Below are 24,571 nucleotides of genomic sequence, written 5' to 3'. Positions count from 1 at the left end.
CATCATTAGTGGTTTTGATTCTTATTCAAAGCAATTAATGTATATTTGCATTGTGTGGTTTGCCAAGGTAGAAAAGATGGAAATTATTAGGTCAAATGAGAGATTAGATCGTTTTTTGGTAGATGAAGCATATAGTGGAAGTAAGAGGGGTAGTTTGGTCTGAAAGATGACTTGAGAGTTTCTTACAGTTTCCAACACTCAATATTCTTTTATTTTTTTCCTTATTCAGGGCATAACACTGAAAGAATTTGACAGATTATCTTTTGATATGATTTTGATGAGTCCTCCCTGTCAGCCATTTACAAGGTAGATATAGCACACTTTGGAGAAGAGTGCAGTTATTACAGTATGCACTGTTGAAGGAGAAATGTTTTCAAGAGTGGCACTATGTGTGGTTGATCTGTGTATCTTTCTCTTCCTAAGCAAAAATGTTGTAGCTCTGTTCACCATGATATTTACCGAAGCATAAGAAATACAGCAATTTGAATCTTAATTATTGATCATGTTTCTTGTAATAAATATGTATTAATTCAGTTTAAATTAAGTAAGCTTTTTACAGCACCTGTTTTGCATACTGTATTGTTCCTCTAACAGTGAAATTCAAAGATTTTCTGTTTAGGAGTATTTCCTTTCCCTTTAGATATCAGTTTGATCATTTACTTGGGCAACTCCAGAAGGAGAATTGGAATGTCTCACTTCTGTCTGAGACTAAGAGTCTAATCTGGTTTTATTTATACTTCAAAAATTGCATGTGCACATGAATAGCTTATTCGGAGGAATATTGCTATTTTAGCCAAGGCTAGGAGGATAATGACTTTGAAATGATTTTGTGGATGATATAGAGCAGTATCTTGTATCTTGCTGATTAAGAACTGAACTTACTGAGATATTAGGTAAGATTCTAGTAACTACTCATGCAAAGTAGTAACTTCATGAAAAAGTCTGTTGATGGTGATGAAACTGCTTGTGTAAGAAAGTGTATCTCATTGAATGCTTTTCAGATTTAAAATAAATCCCTCCAAAGTGGTGTGAATCTATAAGAATGTATTTGTGCAAACTTACGATGTATAAAAGGATCATTCCTTCAAATTGCTATTTTTTTTATAATAGGGTGAAAAGAAAAATCTGAGTATAAAAGAAAAATCTGAGTATGACTAATTAATTTAGAGACATGCTAAAGCTCTTCTACCAAGGCTTTATGCTTTTTTAAGAGCTAATACAAGTGTAAGTTAGAGGAACACAGGCCTGGAATTGTTATATTATGTTATCATTTTTATAACTTACATGAGCTTTCCAGTTTAATGTTACAAAATTGGTTACAGAGTTATTCATGTGGGGCTCAATCCTGCAAAGTGGTGAGCACTGAGGCTTTTATTTCTAGAAATAATTTAATATATTCAGTTTAAAATGGTGGGGTATTCCCAGGAACCCAGTGGGGTTTTTTGTTCTTTCAGAGCCAAGTATGATCAAGCAGTTTGCTGGACAAGACCAGAATCCTAAATGCTTTGCAGACTGGGGAGTGGATTTCATTACTGAATGCTTCATTTTTAACCTCGCTGTGAGCTGATGGATTCCAGGGCTAGATTTTCATTCCTTAGAGCATTTCTTAGGACACTGCCTCTGTAAGCAAGTCCTCATGTCTGGACACGATGCTTTTGCAGAATCCCTTTTTGAATCTCAAGGCAAAAAGTGTCAGCATTCTCTAGAAAAATTTCAGTCAAACGTCAGTCTGCTGCAAATAATATACAGATGTTTCTTTATTCTTTCTTAGAATTGGCCTGCAAGGTGATGTATCTGATCCACGGACGAAGAGCTTTCTCTATATTCTTGATATTCTCCCGAGGTAAAATGAACTTCTACCTCAATTCTTAACTTTGTTGAAACTAAGAGGTCTTTGATATTTCTCTGAGACAAGTAATCTGTAATGGTTTACAGGGATACTACTACAATTGTGTTGTATTATGTGTTTGTTTTCACATGATCATATTTAACTTACAAATATTTGTATTTAACCAATGCCATTATCATCTCATAGTTACTGTATATTCACTGTTCAGTTTTTATTGTGTGTCTGTTTAAACTGTGGCTATATTATGAATGAAAAAAATTGAGTTATTTTCAGTCCAACATTAAATTTGTTCTGACTTTATGTAGAAGCAGGAGTAGGTAATGTAATAATTTGCTAATGGGCATCATGAAAACATTAAAATTGTTTGAAATACCAGGGTAAAAAAGCTTTGATTTATCACTTAGTCACCTTTTGAAAAGGTAACATTTGAAAGTTTGTTTAAATATGTTACTGACTGCACAGTAAGATACATATTCTGTCCCCTTCCATTCTTTCTTAAAGTGTCTATTCTGTATTTTTGGTACTGTTTCTAGGTATCTTGAGACAGTCTGTATTTTTGGTTTGTAGTACAATCTCTTGTTTTGAGCAGTAATATTAAAGAATTCAAATAGCACAGCACTGCATGAACAGTGCCCTTGTCTTTGTATTGATCTGTCATTTTTGCCCGGTCAGACCCCAGTTCCTAGTAAAATAGTCGTAATTATTTGTATTATTTATGCTTTAAATTTTGAAACAGTAAATCCAAAGAAAGTGGTTTTGCTGACCTAAATTGTTCTTATTGAGAGTGTTAAAAAATCAGCTCAAAGTAAGGCTTTTAGTCTTTTTTGGGAAGAGGATACATAGCACTGTAGGAACCCTTCCTGGGCAAGTGGAGCAAAGAGTTGCTCAGGGACATTATGCAGCTGAAATCTCTGCTTCTGGATTGAGATGTCTGTTGGGCACCAATTGTAATGAGCCTGAGAATTCACATCAGTTGTAGTCCACCAGACACTTACCATTCTTGGCAGCCCTGCTTCTGCTGAAGACTGGGACAGCAGTTGTCTATATATTCCTTCATTGGTTAATCTTGGTGTCAGAATTGGAGGAGGATGAAGGGAGGTGGCTGCATTTTTTTTTTTTTTTTTTAATGAATGCTTTCTGCATAGGAAGAAACCAGTTCCAACAACAACCTTTCCTTCAAACTGCTGTTAACACTAGGAGAAAAGGATCTTCATCCTTCTTCCAGAAAAACTTTTTTTTTCAGCCAGCAACATTAAATGGGACTACCTGTTTGTCCTGGTCATGAGTAGATAGAGAACAGAGAAACAGAACAGCTGAATGGCTTGGCTGGGATCACCTAAGAAATCTGTGACAGAGAACAGAGGACAGAACACAATGCAGAATCTGTAGCCTAGTAAATTAGTTAATAGGTAAAAAGAAAGATTATTACTACTCCCCTGCTTCTAGCAAAGACACAAACATAGGGAGATAATGTGGGTTTCCAAAAGTTGCAAAGGATGTCTTTTCTGGAACAAGGAATGTAACTCAGTCCTCCAGACTGACCTTTCAAAATGATAAATTAAAACCAGCAGATAGTGTGTAAATTAATAATTTGTCAGAATAATAATACCTTCCTTATCCTTAAGGGAATCCTGACCTCAGTATTCCTTTCCATTAAACTGAGACACAGTTAAGAGGCTATGGAAATGTTGCTTCCTGATTGCTGTGGGCTTAGCTGGATAAAGGGCAGAAGCTTTTCCTTCTCAAAACCAAAGCTTTAGACACTGCAGCACATATGTTTTTCGTCATGACGATGCAAGAAAGCTGGGCTTGGCTGTGGCATTTTATCTCAACACCCCATGAGACCCTGCTGATGTCCCTTATCTCCCTTGGGCAGGTTGTTTCTTGAGGCAGTACTTACTATAAGCAGTCTGTAATATGTTCAAGATGGTGGCTTCTGCAGAGTTTCTCACTTCCAATAGATTTATGTTTTACTGAGATAGTATTTGTGTATTTTTTGGATATGACATGTTTGCCAGACATTGAGTGTGGAGTATTTCAGCCCAAAAAAGGGTAATTCTTAATATAGGAATTGTCACTTTGCATTCTAAATTGGTACAGCATGCATTCAGTTTATGGAAACTATAAAATAATTTCTCATCCCTTCGTTGTTCCCACCTTATGTTCAGCCTTTTATAATGAAATGTTGCTGAAATTAGGCTCAAACATACCGTGGGAAGAGAAATATTAGGGATATGGAAAGGACAATTTCAAGATCTGGAAGGACCTGCGAAATTCTTGGAGCACCCAGCCAGCAAAGTCTGACCCAAATGGTCCGGATACTGTCTATTTATCATGTCAAAGCCATAACCCAGGGAAATCTAATGCTAAGACATTGAAGTGCTACTTTTACAGGCACATTTGTAATATTAATACCTGCCAAGTACTTAATGCATACTCTTTGTATAGTGATTACTTGTCTTGTGATCTGTTTATCCTATATGAGTTCTTGCATTTCAGGCTATGCTCTGGATTCATTACTTTAAAAATAAGTTTCATAGTAGGTTATAATGATGTTGAGTGTGGGTAAACATGCCAACAGATATCTTCTCCATTCCTCTGCAGGGAATTTGTCTGCTGCTGCTTTTTTCAGTTTAGTGTTATTTTTTTCACTATTATTTTTAGTATTTTTGAATTTGACGTAGTATCCTGTACATTTTCCAATTTCTTGTGAAATGCTTTAGTTCTTTAATTCTTCATGTGATTGTCTTTAACTGATGGTAGTTAAGAACATGCTAAAACAAATTCTGCTGTGATTTGTACTGGTGGAAGTCTAAAGTCACATACTGACTTAAATAAGCATGGAGCTGCTGTCTGGTGGCATTAGTATCCTGTTTCTATATGCTGTTCTGAAGTCCCAATATGTGAGACATAGTATGTCTACGTTAGCCTTACTAGAGAATTAATCAGTGCCAGGGAATGTTCCCAGAGACTTGAATCTGAATCATCAATGCTTCTAAATTCTTAGAATGGTCCCTGGCACAGTTTGGGTATGTTCCTTTCCCCAGAGATTTAATATGCTGGTTTTGGAATAAGCCTATTTCCAGACCTCTGCACTGATCTTGCTAAAGCTCAGGCACCTCCTTCGTCTACCTCCCCATCAAAATGAAAAAATTAAGTATAGAAAATTGAGAATATCTGCAGTTTGAGTTCTAAACATGTTGTATTTCTTAAAGCAGTTAGATGAACACTGGTTCTGACCTGTTATCACTAAAGTTGATGTAACATTTTGACATTGATTTCAGGTTTAAGCACTTCAGAAAAAAATTTTCTGTTCCATGGCTGAATAGTGGTCTTTTTTTCCCTGACAATTACATTTCCTATCACAAACCCAATCTGTTGAATGATAATATTATGCTTTAGGAAATGAACAGTGGTAAGCATTTTCAGAAGTACATGCATGGGGTACAGGAGGGTACAGCAGTCTGTCTGAATATAAGTGGGTTTTGTTTTTTTTTTATAGTTACCTTCAGTCCACATTTAATTCAGTTGGGAATGATTTCATCTAGGCAGCCTTGAAAGTTGAGACGTGGGTTTTTTAAGAATGCAAAACTTTAACAGCTAGCATGATTTGGAAATACTTTGATCTTTCTTGTAGCTAAACAAATCTGTGGATGAATATAATGTACTTTACATCTTGATACTCTAATTTTTTCTTTTTTCTTTTTCCTTGTAGACTCCAGAATCTTCCAAAATACCTACTTTTAGAAAACGTTAAAGGCTTTGAATCCTCTTCTGCGAGGTAAAGTCTAATGTGTGCAGGTCTTAGTTTTTAATAGAGGACATTTTCTTTAGAAGGCGAAGGCAGGATTTTTATTTCCTAGAATTTAAGTTAACAAAATAGAGTGAGGTAGGACAGCTAGCAACTGTGGGTTAAAAATACTGTTTTAATTTAGAAATTAAAATCTTAGGTTGTGAAAAGAACTTGCTAAGTAACTATTTCTCTAAGCAGATAAAATATGTTATAGCAAGTTGACTCCATTGATTTTATTTGATGATCCTGTGTCCTGTAGAAAGGGTCAATATTAATTTTCAAAGAAAAATAACAATAGTTGAAAATAACAGAGGTTTGGGGATTTTTATCCATGATGGGAGCTCATGGTATCTTATGTTAAGATCACAGTACAGTATAGAGGCTTTTTTCAGTGCCTCTGTTGATAGTAGATTGTCACTGGTTCAGAGTTGCCATCAAATGGTCCAAAGATAGCGTATGAAGACTGTATATAATCTTTGTCTGAAATGTGGAGGAGGCAAGTTGTCAATAAGGTTATGTAATGACAGCAGGAGCGTTCTCTTCTCTTGTGGGCAAAGCAGGAGACAGGGGGTTGTGATCTTGCATTTCATTCCTTGCTGGAGTAGAGTAGCATCTTTCCATAGTATTCCTTAAAGCACTGAGAGAGCAGCCACCCTGCATATCATGCTCATTAATGAATATGGCAGCCAGCTGGGAGACGTGTTCAGCTGTCTCACTGGTTAAGCGTGCAACCGTCCTCTGGGAACACTTGAACACTGTTGGAGGTGCAGGCTGCTGCTGTTGGTCCTGAGGTTCCCTGGGATATGTCTCTTTGGCCAGTGTTTGGAACAAGTTGTAGTTCAGAAAACTCCCCAGTCAGGACGCTTGCTTTCTGTTATGACACTTGACATGCAGTGTCACATACCGTGCCAGGTATAGCTCCTCCTTTTTGTATAGTTCCAGCTTAACGCAGTCTGCAGGGAATAGAAAAGACAAGCCTTTTTAAGATTTCCACTGTAGTGAATTTTCCATTGTTTATAAAGTACAGTCCTACCTCACTTATAATCAAAGCCACCAATTTTTGTCATCCCTTGAATGAACCTTTTTGTTAGATTTAGCTGATGCCGTGTGTGTGAACAGAGGGAAGGAGTGAACTATTTGTAATGGTTTTAATCTCCTGGTTGATAATTCACAGTAAAGAGAATGCCTTGCCCTCTGGTTATTTTCCTTGTTGACACACTGTAAGTGCTCTCCTAGAGATGGGATATTTTTTGAAAGGGTGTTTGCACCCAAGGAGGTGTGAGATACCTGTGAATGTGTAATAGTAATTTTTGGCTACAGTAACACTGAACTTTGTATGTTGTCTCCTCTAGTTTAGAAATGGATGACTTCATATCTGTAATTCTCTGTCCAGTTATTTCACTGAATGTGCTGAATGTCTTGGTACCTAAGGTGTTGCATGTAATGTGTTTTCATTTAGCATAAAAATGGGACTAAAGGTTGTATGAAGGGGATAATTGCTTTTTTATTCTTTTCACTGCCAGAAATGAACTTTTGCGAACACTAGAAACATGTGGATTTAAATATCAAGAATTTCTTTTGTCTCCGACCTGTGTGAGTACTAAAACTGCTCTAATATTATTTAACTGTTCAAACTGCACTGAGCCCAGGAACATTTGAAAATGTTATGTCCAGTTCTTTCACTGAATGTGCTGGATGTCTTGTTACTTAAGGTGTTGCATTGAATGTGTTTTTATTTAGCATAAAAATGGGACTGAAGGTTGTATGAAGGGAGTAATTGCTTTTTGATTCTTTTCACTGCCAGAAATTAACTGTGTTAGAAAAGAGAGTCATGCCCAGAGCTGAAGATACTCTTCTGAATGAGTAAGCCATTGGGCATGACTTCTGATTTCTCATCAGTATACTGACATAATCATACTGCTATTATTGTTCAGATCCTAGTCCCACATTGCTTTGCTACGTTTTGATATTTTTTTTGAAAGGCATGAATTTACACCATGACCAGGAAGGTGGTTTTCCCTGCAGGAGCCTCATTGCTTCAGAAGTGCTGATGCCTGTGAATTTCCCAGAACGGAAAATGACTGTGTCATTTGTGGGAGGAGGGGCTTTGTGTGCATGTTTCCCTGGCAACTAGAAAAAGAGTTGAGAGGGATTTTGGATTGCTCAAGACTAAATGGAGACAGTGAAGTACTGTATATATCTGAGAGAAGCTGATAGAGGGTAGCTTGAAAACAAGTTGTAGTGCATTTTTTTCATGTTAGATGTCTTGTAAGTCCTTGTCCAAAAAGGCAAGGAGATGCATTTTTGCTTTTTTAATAGAAAAGAGGTAGTACCTGTTCGAAGAATTTATGATGCACACTATTTTGCTTCTTACCTTGCATAACAGCTTGTTTACATTCCTGTTCATTTCCAGAGAAAGTAAAATCCATGAGGTGCAAAGAATAATTGTCCACTTGTTTCCTTGAAAATACCTAGGCATGAGCGTTACAAGTGGTTAGGATGTGTAGTAGTGTGGCAAAGTTCTATTACTGTATATAATGGTAGATAACTTCTATGATGCTGTAGACCACTTTTCCTCTCTTTATCACATGGACTAAAGGCTTGTGGATTTTGCTTACAGCTTGGCATTCCCAATTCTAGGCTGCGATACTTTCTAATTGCAAAGCTTCACCAAGAACCATTTTCTTTTCAAGCTCCTGGTCAGGTGAGTCTACTAGTGTTACTTGATTTTGCTTTGTTTCATGGAGATTGAGCATTAAATTTTCCGTTTAGTGGTGTGTACTGATGAATGGAGAGAGGGCTAAGTGATATCAGCAGAAAAGCTGAATTCTGTCTCCTTTTTTTGAGCCTGGATACTGAGTTTTGTAAGGACTGAAATGCATGCTGTTGGCATTGGTTTTAAACAGTTGGGGGGACAGTGGCTGATAGTGAGGTAGAAAACAATGCATTCTGCTCCCATTTTCACACTCTTGGAAAGGTCTTTTTGCAAAGGCAATTATTTGCAGTTGTTCCCAACATCATTGCTGGTAGGTCAGCAAATCTTGATGCTAACATTTTTTGAAATCTTCATGAAAATAACATTGAAAGGTTACTTGCTTTATTCTGAGCACCTCTGAAGGAATTCTTACTCACTGCAGAGTCTGATGTCAATTTGTTTTTCAAATGTATTTCTTTAATCTTTTACTTACAATCTGCTCCTAGATTTTAACAAAACTTCCAGATCAGGATGTAGAAGACTTATTCAAGGACAAAGTTGCTAACAAGGGTGAGGCTAGTTCTTCCTTGTCTTCTGGAGAGAAGAATCTGGATCCGAACATTGGTCCTGATTGCAGCAGCAAGAAGAGTTTACCAAAAGGAGCTTTTCTTTTTAAGCTTGAAACAGTAGAAGAGATGGAAAGGAAACATGATCAGGACAATGATTCCTCTATTCATATGCTAAAAGATTTCTTGGAAGAGGAAAATGAAGAAATGAGTCAGTATTTCTTACCACCGAAGTACTTGGTGCGCTATGCTTTCTTGTTAGACATTGTTAAACCTACCTGTCGGAGATCAACATGCTTTACAAAAGGGTAAGTTGCACAGGAGTTGTCTTGCTCAATTGTGTCCTGAAATTTAAGTGTGTTTTTGCTTATGACATGTAAAAACAAGGAGAGCCATTTCATCAAAAAAACCCCAGGCCTCTGAAAAAAAAAAAAAAATCTCCTTATATAGTGTGCTTCCTGGTCCAGTGGAATGCCAGCATGAAAATCTCTCTGGCAGAACATCATGTGCCCACTCCAAAAAGGCATTCACAAAAGACAGTGCCATTTGTTGTTGACCTTCACAGAAACTTAATTACCCCTACGGAAATATGGTTCCAGTAGACTGGTATAGTGCTGATTAATTAATGAATTTTTTTTATATTGCTTAATGAAGTTACAAAGTGTCATGCATGACAGATCCATTCCTCATTAAAACTGTCTCCACTGCATATTTTATTGATTTATTGGATTTTTCAGCTGTGTAAGTCAGAATAGCTGTGGATTGGTCATATGTCATAAAACCAGATAGGTTGGTGCATTTCAACTCATATTTGATCGAGCAGAACATCAGTGCTTTTCTGTCTAGTAGTTTTCTGATTTGTACTTTGCAATTTTAAGTTTAATGACTAGAGGTTGTTGAATGTTCTGAAACCCCACAGACAACTAGGCAGGAGCTTTTCCACTGAATGAATTTGTATTGGAAAATGCCAGTTGGAGCTTGGACCTTTGTGGAAAATGGTATCAGTGAGTTTTTCAAATAAACAGAGTGTTTCAACAAAGTGGCTTAGTTGATGAGTAAAAGCTAATTATAACTTTTTATTTTCAATTAGTAAAAATTAGACTGCCACATTGACAGTTATGCAGATTTTGTGATTTCATCTTTCTGACAATAAAAAAGCTGAGAAGAGAATTTCAGAGGTTCAGTATTTCTGCAACATAAAAGCCCTTGCCCCAGCTCTCATTGACATATATTTTTTGTGCCCTTGCTCTTTTGAGTTGTGGGGGAATCAGCATCTTGTGGGATCTGTTTCTTAATCGTAATAATCAAATAAAAACTTTAGGTCGGAATGATCTCTTACGGATCTCACATTTGCTTCAAGTGTCATCAAAAATAAATTGGTCACTTGTGGTTTCACTAGAATACGTCATGGTAGTTTGTGGTCATGTTTATCAAAATCACACTGAAGGAGGCCCTTGAGTAGTTAATATGAAGTCTTTATATGTAGTGGTGGGAAATCTGACATGGAATGTGACTGTTGCCCTTGTGCTGATGTGGAAGGAACCAGGCCAGAAAGCTGTGGTAGTCCTTGGCTCAGAACACAGGAATCTGATTTACAGTCTTTGTTCCCTTTTTTAAGAGCCTTTGGGAAAGACAGTTTCCAACATGGCTCTCAATGTGGTCATATAATTTATAGCTCTGCATTAAGATAAAGATTATATCTCCAGCCTCATCCAGGTCACTTTCTGAGGCCAAGAATAAGTTGCTGCTGTATGTGTTCTAGGAGTTCTGGTTTTATGTTTCTCCAGAGCATGAGATTTAGGGAAGAGGACCCTGAATGGAGCAGAACAGCAATACAAGTAGTACAGAGAATCCCACTGCTGAGATGTGTGTCTAGTGTCTTTCTTACAAGTCATACTGATTATCAGCTTTGAGACTGGGAGAAAAATTTCTCTCGGTTTTGATTGGTCTTCAGATATTTCCAGCAATGTTGGTGTGATGAGGATAACCCGGGTATGCCTTCTCCAGTCCTTGCTAACTCAGGGACCTCAAACACCAATATTTCATCAGTGGTTTTTGCCTTTCTGCCTTTGTCATACCAGTATGTCTCCTGAAAGGCTTTGGTGGAGTGTAGGGCAAAATGTAACGGCCTGTGATGAATGAGAGATCAAACAGATGATCCTGTGTTCCCTTCCGACCTTGGACTTCTAGGCAATTGGAAAATGATTGCTGAGTTCCCTGAGAGTACAAAAGCCATGGTTTCTCTTAGGAGTATGTTTGTGGTGACTGAAGTTGTGAAAGGAAATTGTCCATATTAAAGGACAGAGCAAATGAAAACTACTTCCTTTGATATAATCCTTCTGGACTTTTAAATTCTTGATACGCTATTGACAAGAGAAGCAACACCTTCTAAATAGTGTAATATTAGCTACAGAAACTCTCTCTAGCAGTGTGGAAATTACCTTTTTGTTAGTCATAATATAGGACGCTATACTCAGAAATAATATTTTATGTGTATGAAATTAAAAGGGTTTTTTAAAAGCTTATAGAAATAGAGGGGGGAAAAATCTTGAGTCAGATGAAAATTGAAGACTGTAATTTCTTAAGCTAACTTCTTTCATTATAACTGGTAATGAAATGTCAGAAAATCAATGCATCATTTTTTACTGTGGCAAAAATTACCATCTTTATTTATGTTCTGAGTCTGAGGTAGGAACGTTAATTTTTCTATAGTCAGCAGCTGCAATAATAATTAATAACAATCCAGCTAACATTTGCCATCTGTCCACATTTTTATTAAGAAACCAACACGCCTTCTCCCCGGCCCCCAAACCACTTTTGCACCAACTGGGTTTTATTTTGTGAGGAGTTCTATATGCTAGTGCCGGTTATTTAGACATGGATCCTATTAAAAGATGTTTTTCCTCCAATAAAACTCTAAAATACCACTTTGAAATTTATCCTCATGTATTTATTTTGACTCAGATACATTCATCTGAAATATGATCAGATACTATATAAGAACATCAGGATTCCTCAGTGCCATGTGTTGCATTTTTAGAATGCAGCGATGTATTTACAACGCAGTTTAATTCCATGTATTTTTCATAGAATCATAGAATGGTTTGGGTTGGAAGGGACCTTAAAAATCATCTAGTTCCAGCCTGGCCTTGAACACTTCTAGGGAGGGGGTAGCCACAGCTTCTCTGGGCAGCCTGGGCCAGTGCCCCAGCACCTTCACAGTAAAGAATTTCTTCCTTATATCTAATCTAAATCTACCCTCTTTCAGTTTAAAACCATCACCCCTCATCCTATCACTATACTGCCTGATAAAGAGTCCCTCCCCTTCTTTCCTGTAGGCTCCCTTTAAGTACTGGAAGACTGCTATAAGGTCTCCCTGGAGCCTTCTCCAGGATGAACAACCAACTCTCTCGTGCTGGGGGCCCCAGAGCTGGACACAGTATTCCAGGTTGGGTCTCATGAGAGCGGAAGAGAGGGGCAGAATTACCTCCCCCAACCTGCTGGCCACATTTTCCTTGATGCAGCCCAGGATACAATTGGCTTTCTGGACGGTGAGCACACATTACTGGCTCATAGTGAGTTTTCTGTCCACTAATACCCCCAAGTCCTTCTCTGCAGGGCTGCTCTGAACCCGCTCATCACCCAGCCTGTATTTGTGTTTGGAATTGCCCCAACCCGTGTGCAGGACCTTGCACTTGGCCTTGTTGAACTTCATGAGGTTTGCATGGGCCCACTCCTCAAGCCTGGTAGGGTCCCACTGGATGGCATCCCTTCCCTCCAGCATGTCAACTGCACCACACAGCTTGGTGTCGTTGGCAAAATTTCTGACAGTGCACCCAATCCCACTGTCCATGTCTCCAAAAAAGATGTTAAACCATTCTGGTCCCAATACTGACCCCAAAATATTGGGACTTTCCCAAAGAGTCCCATGGTCTAAGTAGCCAAACCCCTGGCTGTGGCACCAGTCCCATAACCAGATGTTGATTCACCAGATTTGAACTGGTCATTTCAAACCCCTTCCCTTTGACTGAGAGGATTGATGAAAAAACGTTTTAATCTGCATCGGTGTTTGGGGCCTTTTGTTCTGATCCTACAGAAGATCTGCAAGTACTTTATTTTAAAATGAGTGTTGCTCTCACTGATATTGACAGAACTACTTGTAAGCTTTTCCAACTGAAGAAAAACTTCTCAAGATTGAGCCATGCTGGCTCATTGTCTGTGCTGAAGGGAGACTATTCCTTTGTTCATTGTGGAATTAGAAAGCTTGAAACAAAAGTTCCAGTGCCTTGCCTTACTGGGCCACAAGCGGAGCAAAAGATCATTATAACTGTCTTTACAGATGCACAGATAAAACTAAAGAATAGTATCTGTTAATGGTTGATCAGACCACATCCCTCTAATGCAAGGGATCTTCTTCCACTGTGCAAAAGCCATCTGTTGACTTGATGCAGTCTCTTTCTGTTCAGGACATTCAAACTCTATCATAGTTAGACCAGCAGAGCATGTTTCTGAAAGCCCATAATTATATTTAAATGATACCCTGGAAGAGACTACCGAGTAAACATGTTGTTATGCCATCAACCACAAAGCATCCAGAAAAGCTATTATATGGTTTTAGAATGTAAGTTTGCTGTTTAGTTGGTTTTAATTTTTTTCTTTCTTCTTTTTCTTTCTTTCTTCTGCTGCTCTGCATAGATGCCTGGCCATGCCCCATTCCTTCACTCTGTGGCAGCCCCACAGGCAACCAAAAGTTAAGCCTGTCTGAACCACTTTGTTCCTAATGGATTGATACAAAAGCTGGAGGCTCACACTAATGGTCCTCCTTTGAATATGGAAAGCCGATTTGAACCCCTAGGACCATTTGGCCTTTAACACATTTTGCCTTAATGTAAAATTGGTTTGTGCAGTGTAGATGGCCCTTTCTGATGATTCTGTGCTTGAATTCCTTGGCCTTGTATAGTTGCCTAGTTGCTTTATATAAGGCATTAGTGTGGATAAACCCTTGGGTGTTGATTGCGGACTCATGCCTAGAGAGCATGTTCAGAGGCTACTGCACTCCAGGGGTTGGCATTGTTAGTAACAAGGCCTTTTGCTTCATCTATCCAGGAGGCTATTTGTTAATCATAGCAAAGGAACCTAAGTAACCTCCCTGCATCTTTGCAGTTGTACTATGAGGTCCATTGAAAATACTAATTTAAGATTGTTACTGTTCTTGTTAAGGTATGGACACTATGTAGAAGGGACAGGCTCAGTTCTGCAGACAGCAGTAGATGTACAGGTAAGAATGTGTAGAATAACATATGAGAATTACTTGTTTTAAAACTTGTTTTTTCTGTCTTCTGCTTTGTTATTCCGAAAAACTACATTTTATGGCAACTGAGTTTCCACTTGATTTACTTTTCATTCCTAAACAACAGTTTATTTAAATCAAAATTATATATGTCCCTCTGTCTTTGGAGAAGATGAGTTGCAATTATTTTATTATCCATAGTGTCATATGGAGGTTTCACAGAATTATAATCCTATGAAAATAATACTATGGATAAACTACAGTACAGTGTTGTGAATCCAGGGCCATTTTTTGTACACAGATGATCCAGTAAGTATTGTCAAATGTTTAACATGTTTGAATTTCAAAAATATTATTTATCTGGGATGACACAGTATTTTGAAATGTTCTACTGTTGATACTAAGTTCACCACAAAGTGGTATTTTGGCATTGGGGAAGGTAAAAATAAATGTATTGGTGAATCATCATTCAAACATACTTTTCACAAAGCCTGTTTTGTACACAAGCACCTCCTCTTACACTTCTGTGCTGTTCACTAATACTATATGGCGTTTTTAAGCATAAGAAGAATGCAGCTTTAGAATTCAGGATAATTGCAAAGCAAATATATTAAAAACAGCTGCATCCATACAGCTTAATTTGTGTGGATGGTTTGCTATGGAGTTATATTAAATCACTATCCTGTCATTAACAAATGCTTGTAGTCCTTTGATTGCCTTGTTAAGTATTGGTGTAGCTTGTAACTGGAGGAAGAAATTATGAATGCTCTCATGGCAACATTGATTTCTTTCTTACAAATCCATGTATTGAGATATTGGCTGCAAAAATACACCACCATTCATACTTTCAAGCAAAACATGCTATTGTCTTTGGCACTGTGATAATCAAATAAATATTTTGTTAAGATATGAGTGTTAAATTTTGCATATTTGGCCTGCATCAGTGATATCTGTTGTTTTGGATGTTCTTCATAGCTTGAATCAGTGTTTAAACACATTGAGGAGTTACCAGAAGAAGAGAGGCTTGTGAAATTGTCAACACTAAAACTGAGGTACTTTACCCCAAGAGAAATAGCAAATCTTCATGGATTCCCTCTGGAATTTGGTATGTGCTTCAAAGTACCTATTTTTGTATCGTTCTTCAGAAATGCCAGTGTAGTCTTTTTACTGGGGACTAATCCATGCTTTTTATTTTGCATTTCTTTTTGGATTGATTCTTATGATTGATTCTTGTTATTTGGCTAACTCTGAATTTCTCTGAATTTCCACTAGTTTTTTATATTTTATAAGAGCCAGCTTCTGTGGATAGGTTTATCTTCATAAAGTAATAAAAAAGTTTTGGCATGAGAAATGCTCTGTTACTGAATGGCAGTGAAGGAATACCTTTGTTTAAAGTTGAAACTATTTATTCAGCAGCTAGCATTACTCACAACTGTGGTAAGTCAACAGACCCTGCTAGTTCAGGAGGTCTGTTAGTGGTTCTCAGTGTCTGAGCTGCTTGCTTTCTCCCTTCCACACATTTGCAGCTGCTGACAGGAATGGAATCTCAGAAGATACAGATACTTCTTTGTTCAGGAGTAACCAAACTCTTCAGTTAATGGTCTTTCAAGTCGGCTCTGTTTTCTAGAAAAGGCAGTCCTAGCCCTTGGTCAGTTACTTCATTTTCTAACTGTTTTTGTGGAGAAGAAGGGAGTCAATGAACAAGACTCATCAATACCAGTACATTGGACACAGGTCAACCAGAATTAAGCGTGAAATAAATTCACCAGAGTTCCACTTGTAAAGCAAGGCAGGCAAAAAAGTGCAGCTGTTACTACCTGCTAAGGATCTTGGCCTGCTGCTGTCACATCAGATCAATGTATTGTCTCTCAGCAACACAAGCTTCCACAAAATAAGACACCACTGATATTAAGTGATTTGTTGTATTTTTCTCTGATTTCATCAGTGACATAGAGTTCTGAGGAGTACCAATAGTTTTTAGATATTTCTTTCTTTTGCAAATTTAATTGGTTTTCTCATTTATTATGTAGTTATATTCACAATTACTACATTCAAAGAATGTTATCAAGGTTGAAAAATCAAGCTTACTTGTTTAAGACTATTTGCAGGAGTGTGCTGTGTTGAGTTACATACTAACATGCAGGATTTTTTCATAGCTTCTCTTTTTTAATAAATTTGTTCTTTTTGCAGACAGCCTTTTTCTTAGCAGAGCTCTGTTCCGTATTGATGTAGGCTGGTGTAAAGAAACTTGATCTCAACAGGATTGGTTTGGGCTTGTGTAGGTTTATTATGCTGTTCAAGCTCCCTTTTGAGCACAGAATTGCCCATTTTCTCTTTTTTAAAAAATACAGCTTGTGTTTTCCAAATGTTAAATTGGTCTTTGCAACATCACTGAGAGGTGTGGTAGGGTTAATATTGCTTGTATTTTACAGAGGGAGAACCGAGCCAACCAAGAAATCTATGTTTGGAAGACTCCATTAATTTAGGGTGATCAGTTTGCAAAACCTGGCCTTCACCATTTCAGAGTGCTTGGAATGATGCCATGCTTTCTCTGTTCAGGGATCATCGTCAGGGGCAGCTGTGAGCTTCAGTAGTTTTGCAAACCAGAACTGAACTCTCAAGACAAGTCAGGCTTCTGAATTTGAGCAGCATCCAGGTCATCACCTTCTACGAAGCACTCATTTAGCAAACGTGTCTTTTGCCACCTGGGAAATGTGGAGGGAGGAACAGGGATGGATTCCACCTTTCAGAGGGCAGTACCCTTCTGCCTTAATCATAGGACCTTCCTTACAGTTCTTGCAGTTCCCTGCCATGCTGTATTACTTTTCCAACTTCCACAACACATGAAATAAGCCTCTCTTATCTGGTGGCTTCCTCTCACATATACTCCTGATTCATAGGCAGAACAAATTTTTCCCCCTGTGCTGAGTCACAAGTCTGACATTTCTTTCTTGCGTGTTTAATCTAAGACATTTCCCACTTTGTACTTAAAAAAAAAGTGTTACTCAGCTCTAGGCTGATTGAAATATCTGGTGAATTTAGGTACTATACGTTTCTTTAAGGATTTGCAAGCTGTGGGGTTTTTTGAAAGTTGATATATTTATGGCTACAGCAAAGGGTGTTTCCCTGACAGCGTTTCTCCCATGTTAAATTTCAAGTCATTATTGTGAAGTGTGGTATTTTCAGAGGGAAATGTGCTATAATTTCTCTTCTCCTGTGTTCTGTAGTGACAGCAACATTTGGGATGAAATTTTCAACAACAGAAAGCCTGGAAATGTACCCACTGCAGATATGTTGTTGGTCCAAGGAGCTAAAGAATGAGAAAACTATAAGCTGAAAATGAAGAGAATGATAGGGAGCTTTGTAACAGATGCTGTCACTAGCTGCAGCTACAGTATTATCAGAAGAAACATGATTGTGTCTAAATGGTTCTATATTGTAACAAATTGGTGGCCTTTTCCAATAGGTGTGATCCAGAGTTAAAATCATTGTTCATTCTTAACATTACAGATTTATTTGTGCTTTTAACATCTAAATGTATAAATAGTAATTGCTCTATAGGTCGGTGAAATACTATAGTCATTTGTCTTAGCCACTACTGTGGGTCCCACGGCAATATCATTAAAAGCTATCAGAGCATTCTTGCACCTGCGACCTGCTTTCATGAGGGTAATGTCAGGATGCCTTTTCCATTTCTCCTATTAGTGATGTACACAAGCTATTAGGAAACAAATGGCAGCCTAGTGGAAAGCCAGCACAATGTGGTAGCGTGTGTTGTCAAGATGGCAACATTGTCAAGTAGCATGCATGACCTAAATGATACAGTGAGAGCTGTGCAGCAAGTGCCAGTATACTATGCGTTGTTAAATCTGTCCTTCTGATGTAGACTACACTTGAGCCAAGAAGCTAGAAGGTGCAAGGTAATGTTACAGGCAGATGGAGGAGCCTTGGGATAAAGAAAACAGTGAACCCTGAAAATGAATTCAGACTTTCAGTTGCCAAGAGTCAGAAGAAGAAACTGAAATTTTTGAGGTTCAGATAAGCTTCTTGAGCTATAAGGTCACGTATATATATGTTTGTGCATAAATACATAATTATTTTTATATAATCTTTTAAGATGTGTAGATTCTCTACCTTATTCAGTGATTTACTGTGAAAACTCCATCTAAGGAGGTGTGTGTGGGAGTGAAAGTGATTGTTCTGAAGAATGGTTGCCCAAATGTGAGTGCCAGGAAGCTGAGCAGAGTGGATAGAGCTGGCAGAAGATGTGTTTACCAGAGCAGTCCACATTGGAGGCATTAATAACTGGCAGAGGAGGATGGAACAACTCCTCCCAGACACCACCTCCTCAGTTTTCCACCCTTGGCTCAGCAGCTGTTCAACCATGTTCTTTCCTGAGCAATCCCCACAAGAGGATTTTTCAAGTGGTGTGAAAACTTCAAAATGTATGTATCACTACTTGCACACACAATGTCTTCATGCATTAAAGCTAATCTGGCTGGTGATGACCTTGGGCTCAAAGTTAGGTTTTCTTCTTAAGGAACGATCAAATAATGTGACCAAGGTTCAGCAGCTTAGCAATGACCCTACCCTAATGGTTGAATCACCACTGCTGTTCCTCTTTCACTCAAGTTGAAGCAAATGTGCTTTAGCTCAAAGCTGGAGTAAGCTAAAAGTACAAGCAAGGACAGTTACAGCAGACTGGCTGGCTCTTGGCAACTTCTTCATTCTCAGAAGCTTGGTCATCTTTGTGCACTCAGTACACAGCACAGCTTTCACAATACCTGGACCAGTTTAATTTTTTCTGTACCTCCCTTCTTTCTGCCAGTCAATGCACTTGCCATGTGAGGAACGTTTGAGATGCTGTCTGTATTTCTGGGTGCATTTGACAGGGTCAGCATTGACTTACATGGAAAATTGTTCAGCTGCTTGATCACTCACTGAATAAGCCTTGCTCATAGCTTAATCTGTACGGGTGGTATATGCACTGTGAGTGGTATATTGATTTGCCTCAACTGGTTAGAGGGGTTCATATTGGAATTGCAATATGAAGCTTACTGAGAAATGCACTTTAGTCCATCTAAAGAATCATCATTTTTTCTTTCTGCCATGGCCATGTTCCTCTGTGGATGTTCTCTAGAGTAGTGGTTGTGCAGTGTTTTAGGTGCTGCTGCCCCTCCTTGAGACTGCTGGATGTTTTGAACTATATGAAGGGAAGATAGATTGGCATTAGTTACACAACAGAGCAATGTTTTGGGGTTTCTTGTTAAACTTTAGAGATGGCAGTACTGCTAATGGAAGAACTGATACAAATCCAATGAACTGTTTGGGAATTCTTTTTGTAACTATGAATTTTAGAGGCAGGGGGGTGAAACCTGCTGCAATCCATGATAACTGAACTGTTCACTGGAAAAAGGAGTAGATTAAATGCTAGGAACAAACCCAGACTAATGATATTTCACTATGTGTTTTTTTGTTTTAGGCTTTCCTGACAAAGTAACAATAAAGCAATGCTACCGTCTTCTGGGAAACAGCCTCAATGTACATGTGGTGGCAAAATTGATCTCTATTCTACTTGGATAATTTAGAGCCTGAATCTGATGGGTACAGACTGGTGACAGAAAATACTTCAATTTTTCAAGAGAAAGCTGGTGGCAGCTGAACAAAAATCATAGCTTACTAAAATATCCGTCCAGACATTTTGCTGAACAGTTCTGATATATTTTTAATACCTTGATTTTATGGTGAATTTGAACTGTAGAGGTATTCTATTTAAATGGAAGTTTCCAGGACTTAATTGCTTTATTCAATGTCCTTTCTAGTTTGCAAAACAAAAAGGAGCAGCATTTACGTATACCTCAGTGAAAATGGATAAGACTATTTTTTTTTATCTTAAAACTGTCTCCTCAATACAGTATAAAAAGGCTGTATATGTAAAAGCTGTTATAATTAATTGCAGAGACCAACTTCTATATGTAAGATGTCTTCATCTGTAAATACCAGTGGTCCATTCTTAAAAGATTTATTGTATATATGATCTGAGATTTTGATGTGGTTTTGGTAGCTAATTAAACTATTAAATTCAATCTTTTGTATACAATTTTTCAGATGACCCAGTGTCATCTTTTGTTCATGGTTGTCTCATCCTCACTAAATACTTGTAAGTTTCTGGAACCCAACTGTATCTGTCTGGAATGATTGGTTTAGGTGCAGCTGAATAAAAATACTTTAAGATTATCACAACCCTGACAATAACTTGCCTGTTTCTGTTCTCACTTACATTATTCAGGGTAGGATCATTCCACCTTACACAAGACCTACAGATAAAAGACATAAAAACTGCAGGGGATGCAAAGAATAGTAAGAAGGGCTTCTACAGATATGTCAGCCAGAAAAGGAAGGTCAAAGCAAGCGTACCTCCTGATGAGCAAGACTGGCAAACTGGTAACAACGGGTAAGGAGAAGGCTGAGATACTCCCAACATTTTTGCCTCAGCCCTCACTGGAAGCCTCTCTTCCCACACCTCTCAAGTGGATGGACCACAAGATGGGGACTGGGGAGCAAAGCCCCTCCCAGTGTAAGAGAAGATCAGGTTTGTGACGACCTGAGGAACCTGAAAATACATAAGTTATGGGACCTGACAAGGTACATTCCAGAGTCCTGAGGGAATTGGCTGATGTAGTTGCCAAGCCTCTGTCCATGATATTTGAAAAGTCATGGCAGTCAGGTGAAGTCCCTGGGGACTGGAAAAAAAGAAACACAGCACCCATTTTTAAAAAGGGTAGAAAAGAGGACCCTGGGAACTACCAACTACTCACCTCTGTGCCTGGGAAGATCATGGAACAGATCCTAGAAGCTGTGTTAAGGCACATGGAGGGCAGGGAGGTGATTTGAGACAACCAGCACAGCTTCACTAAGGGCAAGTCCTGTCTGCCCAACCCAGTGGCTTTCTATGATGGAGTGACTAGATCAGTGAACAACATAAGAGCTATGGATATTGTCTATCTAGAATTCTATAAGTCTTTCGACATGGACCCCCACAACATCCTTCTCTCTAAATTGGAGATGGATTTTATGGGTGGACTGTTTGGTGGATGAGGGATTGGTTGGATGTTCACATCCAGAGGGTGGTGGTCAAAGGCTCAATGTTCAGATGGAGATCTGTGACAAATGGTGGCCCTCAGGGGTCCGTACTGGGACCAGTACTGTTTAATATCTTCATCAGTGATATAGACAGTGGGATTGAGTGCACCCTCAACAAATTTGCAGATGACACTGAGCTGAGTGGTGCAGTTGACACACCTGAGGGACAGGATGCCACCCAGAAGGACCTGGGCAAGCTTGAGAAGTGGGTCCATTTGAACCTGGATTGGGGCAACCCCCGGTATCGATACAGGCTGGGGGAGGAAGGGTTTAGGAGCAGCCCTGAAGAGGAGGGAGGTGATTCTCCCACTCTGCTCTGGTGAGAGCCCCCCTGCAGTACTGCATCCAGCTCTGGAGCCCTCAGAACAGGAAAGACATGGACCTGTGTCCTGGTTTTGGCTGAGAGAGAGTTAATTTTCTTCCTATTAGCTGGTAGTGCTGTGTTTAGTGTGAGAGTAATGGTGATAACACACCAATGTTTTAGTTGCTGCTAAATAGTGCTTCTCCTAAATTAAGGATTTCTCAGTTTCCTGTGCTCTGCCAGTGAGGAGGTACACAAGAAGCTGTGAAGGAGCACGGCCAGGATAGCTGACCCAAACTAACCAAAGGGATATTGCATACCATAGAGTGTCACATTCAGTATATGAACTGGGAGGAGTTGGCCTGGAGGAGCAGATTGCTGCTCAGGCATTGGACAGTGGGAGGTGAGCAAATGCATTGCGGATTACTTGTCTTTTATTGGGTTTTATTTTTCTCTCTCTTTTTGCTATATTCATTTTCATTATTGTTATTATATTATTATGATCATATTTTATTTTATTTTAGTTATTAAACTGTTCTTATCTCAACCCATAAGTTTTATGGTTTTTTTCCAATTCTCCTCCCCATCCTACTGAGAGGGGAGAGCAGTGAGCAAGTGGCTGCCTGGTGCTGAGTTGCCAGCTGGGGTTAAACCATGACAATGTGTTGGAGCAAGTCCAGAAGACGCCACAAAAATTATCAGGGGGCTGGAGCAGGTCTCTTGTGAGAACAGGCTGAGAGAGTTGGGGAGGTTCAGCCTGGAGAAGAGAAGGCTCTGCGAGACCATATTACAGCCTTTCAGTACTTAAAGGGGCCTTATAAGAAAGGTGGGGAGAAAGTTTTTATCAGGGCCTGTTGTGGTAGGACAAGGCGTAATGGTTTTAAACTAAAAGAGGATGGATTTAGACTAGATATAAGGAAGACATTTTTTACGATGGGTGTGGTGACATACTGGAACAGGTTGCCCAGAGAGGTGGCAGATGTCCCATACCTGCAAACATTCATGGTCAGGTTGGACGTGGCTCTGAGCAACCTGACCTAGTTGAAGGTGTCCCTGCTCATTGCAGGGGGGTTGGACTAGTTGACCTTTAAAGGTCCCTTCCAACCCAAACTATTCTGTGATTCTATTATAAATTTAAAAGCTCTATGTTTAGGTTCCTATGACATAAGAACTGGACAAAAACTATACAGGCTTCTTTTGAAGATTTCTTCACAAAACGTGATAGTAGAACTAGGGTTAGGAGTGTATGTTGGGATGAAACCACCACATATGGCCATCCAGAGTGCCACAGTTGTACGCCATTTCATAGAGCTGGACTGAATGTGTTTTTAGTCAACAAGTCTTGTGAGTTTAATATCTCTGAAACAATACAGAAAACTATGGGAAAACTGAAAGCTTTCTAAAGAAGCACGTATTTCAGTTCTCTGTCCTTGCAAGTAATACTGTATTGGTACCTAGAGAAAAAACAGCTTGAGGGAGCAAAAGGCAAGATGATACATAGTAAGAATCCATTAGGGAGCTGGTCTGTCTCAAATCCTGAAGGATTTCTTCAACTGATCATAGTTCCTGTGCACCAAAGCAGTAAGTTGTCAAAGCTGCCAATTCTGAAAAAGCCGTTTTTTTTTTGTTTTGTTTTGTTTTTTTTCTATGGGATGACATAGGAACAGTCATGGTGTAGTGCATCTGAGCTCGGTAATGCAGGAGAAACTAAAGACTGTAGAGAAGAGAGCTGCTGTAGAGATACTGTGGCTATTCTCATCTGCCATAGTCCTGAAAAAGAAAAGGACTGCTTCTCTAGTCCTTTGTTATTTTGTGACATACTTTATCTTATGCTGACTCCTTGTGTATTTCTTCTTCAGTCTTGATTTGCATGGTGCTTCTGGACTGTTAAACCAGGAAAAGCCTGGGCTGACCTAGTTCAGCCTGTCTTATTCTCCAAGAGCATTTGGACCACTTGGGCTGTTCCAGCAATGAAAGAGACATGGAAATGGATTCTCCTAAAAGAGCTCTGGACTAGGCTCTAGAGACGGATGAGGCTGGCCTCTATCTTTACCTGGTCTCTTGTACTACTGTAATGGCAAAAAGTACTAGACTAATGTTAGGCTGTGCCTGCTACTAAACTGCAAAGAGCAAACATGCTTTTGACAGTGTTATGAACTGTAGTTATCTGTTACCGTGGTGGTTATCGTATATATTTATCAGCCAGATAATAACTAGTAGCAATACGGTCTTGTTCTTGGAAGAAATGTGATAATAGGAAGATCTGTTGCTATCTAACATGATCTGAACATTGAAATGAAAACAAAGGAGATCAATTTTATGTATAAATTGGGATTTCTTTCTGCTAAATCATGTAAATAGTCTGTTCGTTTTCTCTTACTATAATAATATTTGGCAAAATATTACTATTTAGTTTTCAATTCCTTAATCTGTAAAACATGTTTTAGCGATTTATATGCCACTCATAAGTAAGCAGTATTAAAGAGTAAGTTGAAAGTTATCTAGCTGCATCTAAAACTGATACAGCAATACAGCCTGTTACATGTTGACAGTGAATTCTAATTCAGTGTGATTGTGAAGACTGAAATCTGTTTGCTAATCAGAGCTGTTTCTGAAGGAGGTATTTTGAAAGAACAGATGCCAGAATTGTAAATATATATTTGTGTATTGTACCCTTGCTAACCCTGTAATACCAGTGCAGCTAAATTGAGTGACTGCTTCTTATCACATCAGTTTGTCATTAATAGACTCATTTACTGAGCTCTGCTGGCTTGCACCTGCTTGACCTCACTTGATGACCATGTTGTTTCCTTTTCCAAGCAGTCTCCTAATCATAAGTGCTTTGCAGCCTGCATCAGTGCTGCACTTTGCAACTTCAGCTCAAGCATTTTCACAGCAATGAAATGTGATTACAAAAGCAGCTGAAAGGTAGAT

The 24,571-nt window shown here is 38.7% G+C and overlaps 1 protein-coding gene across 9 annotated transcripts in view; it reads left to right on the top strand.

Moving 5' to 3' along the window:
• Positions 1-20,436, top strand: part of TRDMT1 (tRNA aspartic acid methyltransferase 1) — a 43,185-nt gene extending 22,749 nt beyond the window's left edge. For 6 of the 9 annotated variants that reach the window (XM_032991722.2, XM_032991727.2, XM_032991725.2 and 3 more), the window contains 8 exons: positions 1,772-1,843; positions 5,565-5,630; positions 7,166-7,235; positions 8,263-8,346; positions 8,844-9,211; positions 14,124-14,181; positions 15,169-15,298; positions 19,676-20,436. In XM_032991722.2, the coding sequence (XP_032847613.1) occupies positions 1,772-1,843; positions 5,565-5,630; positions 7,166-7,235; positions 8,263-8,346; positions 8,844-9,211; positions 14,124-14,181; positions 15,169-15,298; positions 19,676-19,776 (949 nt within the window). In that variant the 3' untranslated portion in view covers positions 19,777-20,436. The other 3 variants (XM_032991720.2, XM_032991719.2, XM_032991728.2) reach the window with 2 other exon arrangements.
• The last annotated feature ends 4,135 nt before the right edge of the window (positions 20,437-24,571 follow it).

The sequence above is a fragment of the Tyto alba genome, unplaced genomic scaffold (assembly GCF_018691265.1).
Source record: "Tyto alba isolate M040663 unplaced genomic scaffold, T.alba_DEE_v4.0 Super-Scaffold_38, whole genome shotgun sequence".
In the NCBI taxonomy this organism is placed as follows: Eukaryota; Metazoa; Chordata; class Aves; order Strigiformes; family Tytonidae; genus Tyto; species Tyto alba.
This window is presented reverse-complemented; position numbering and strand designations above follow the sequence as displayed.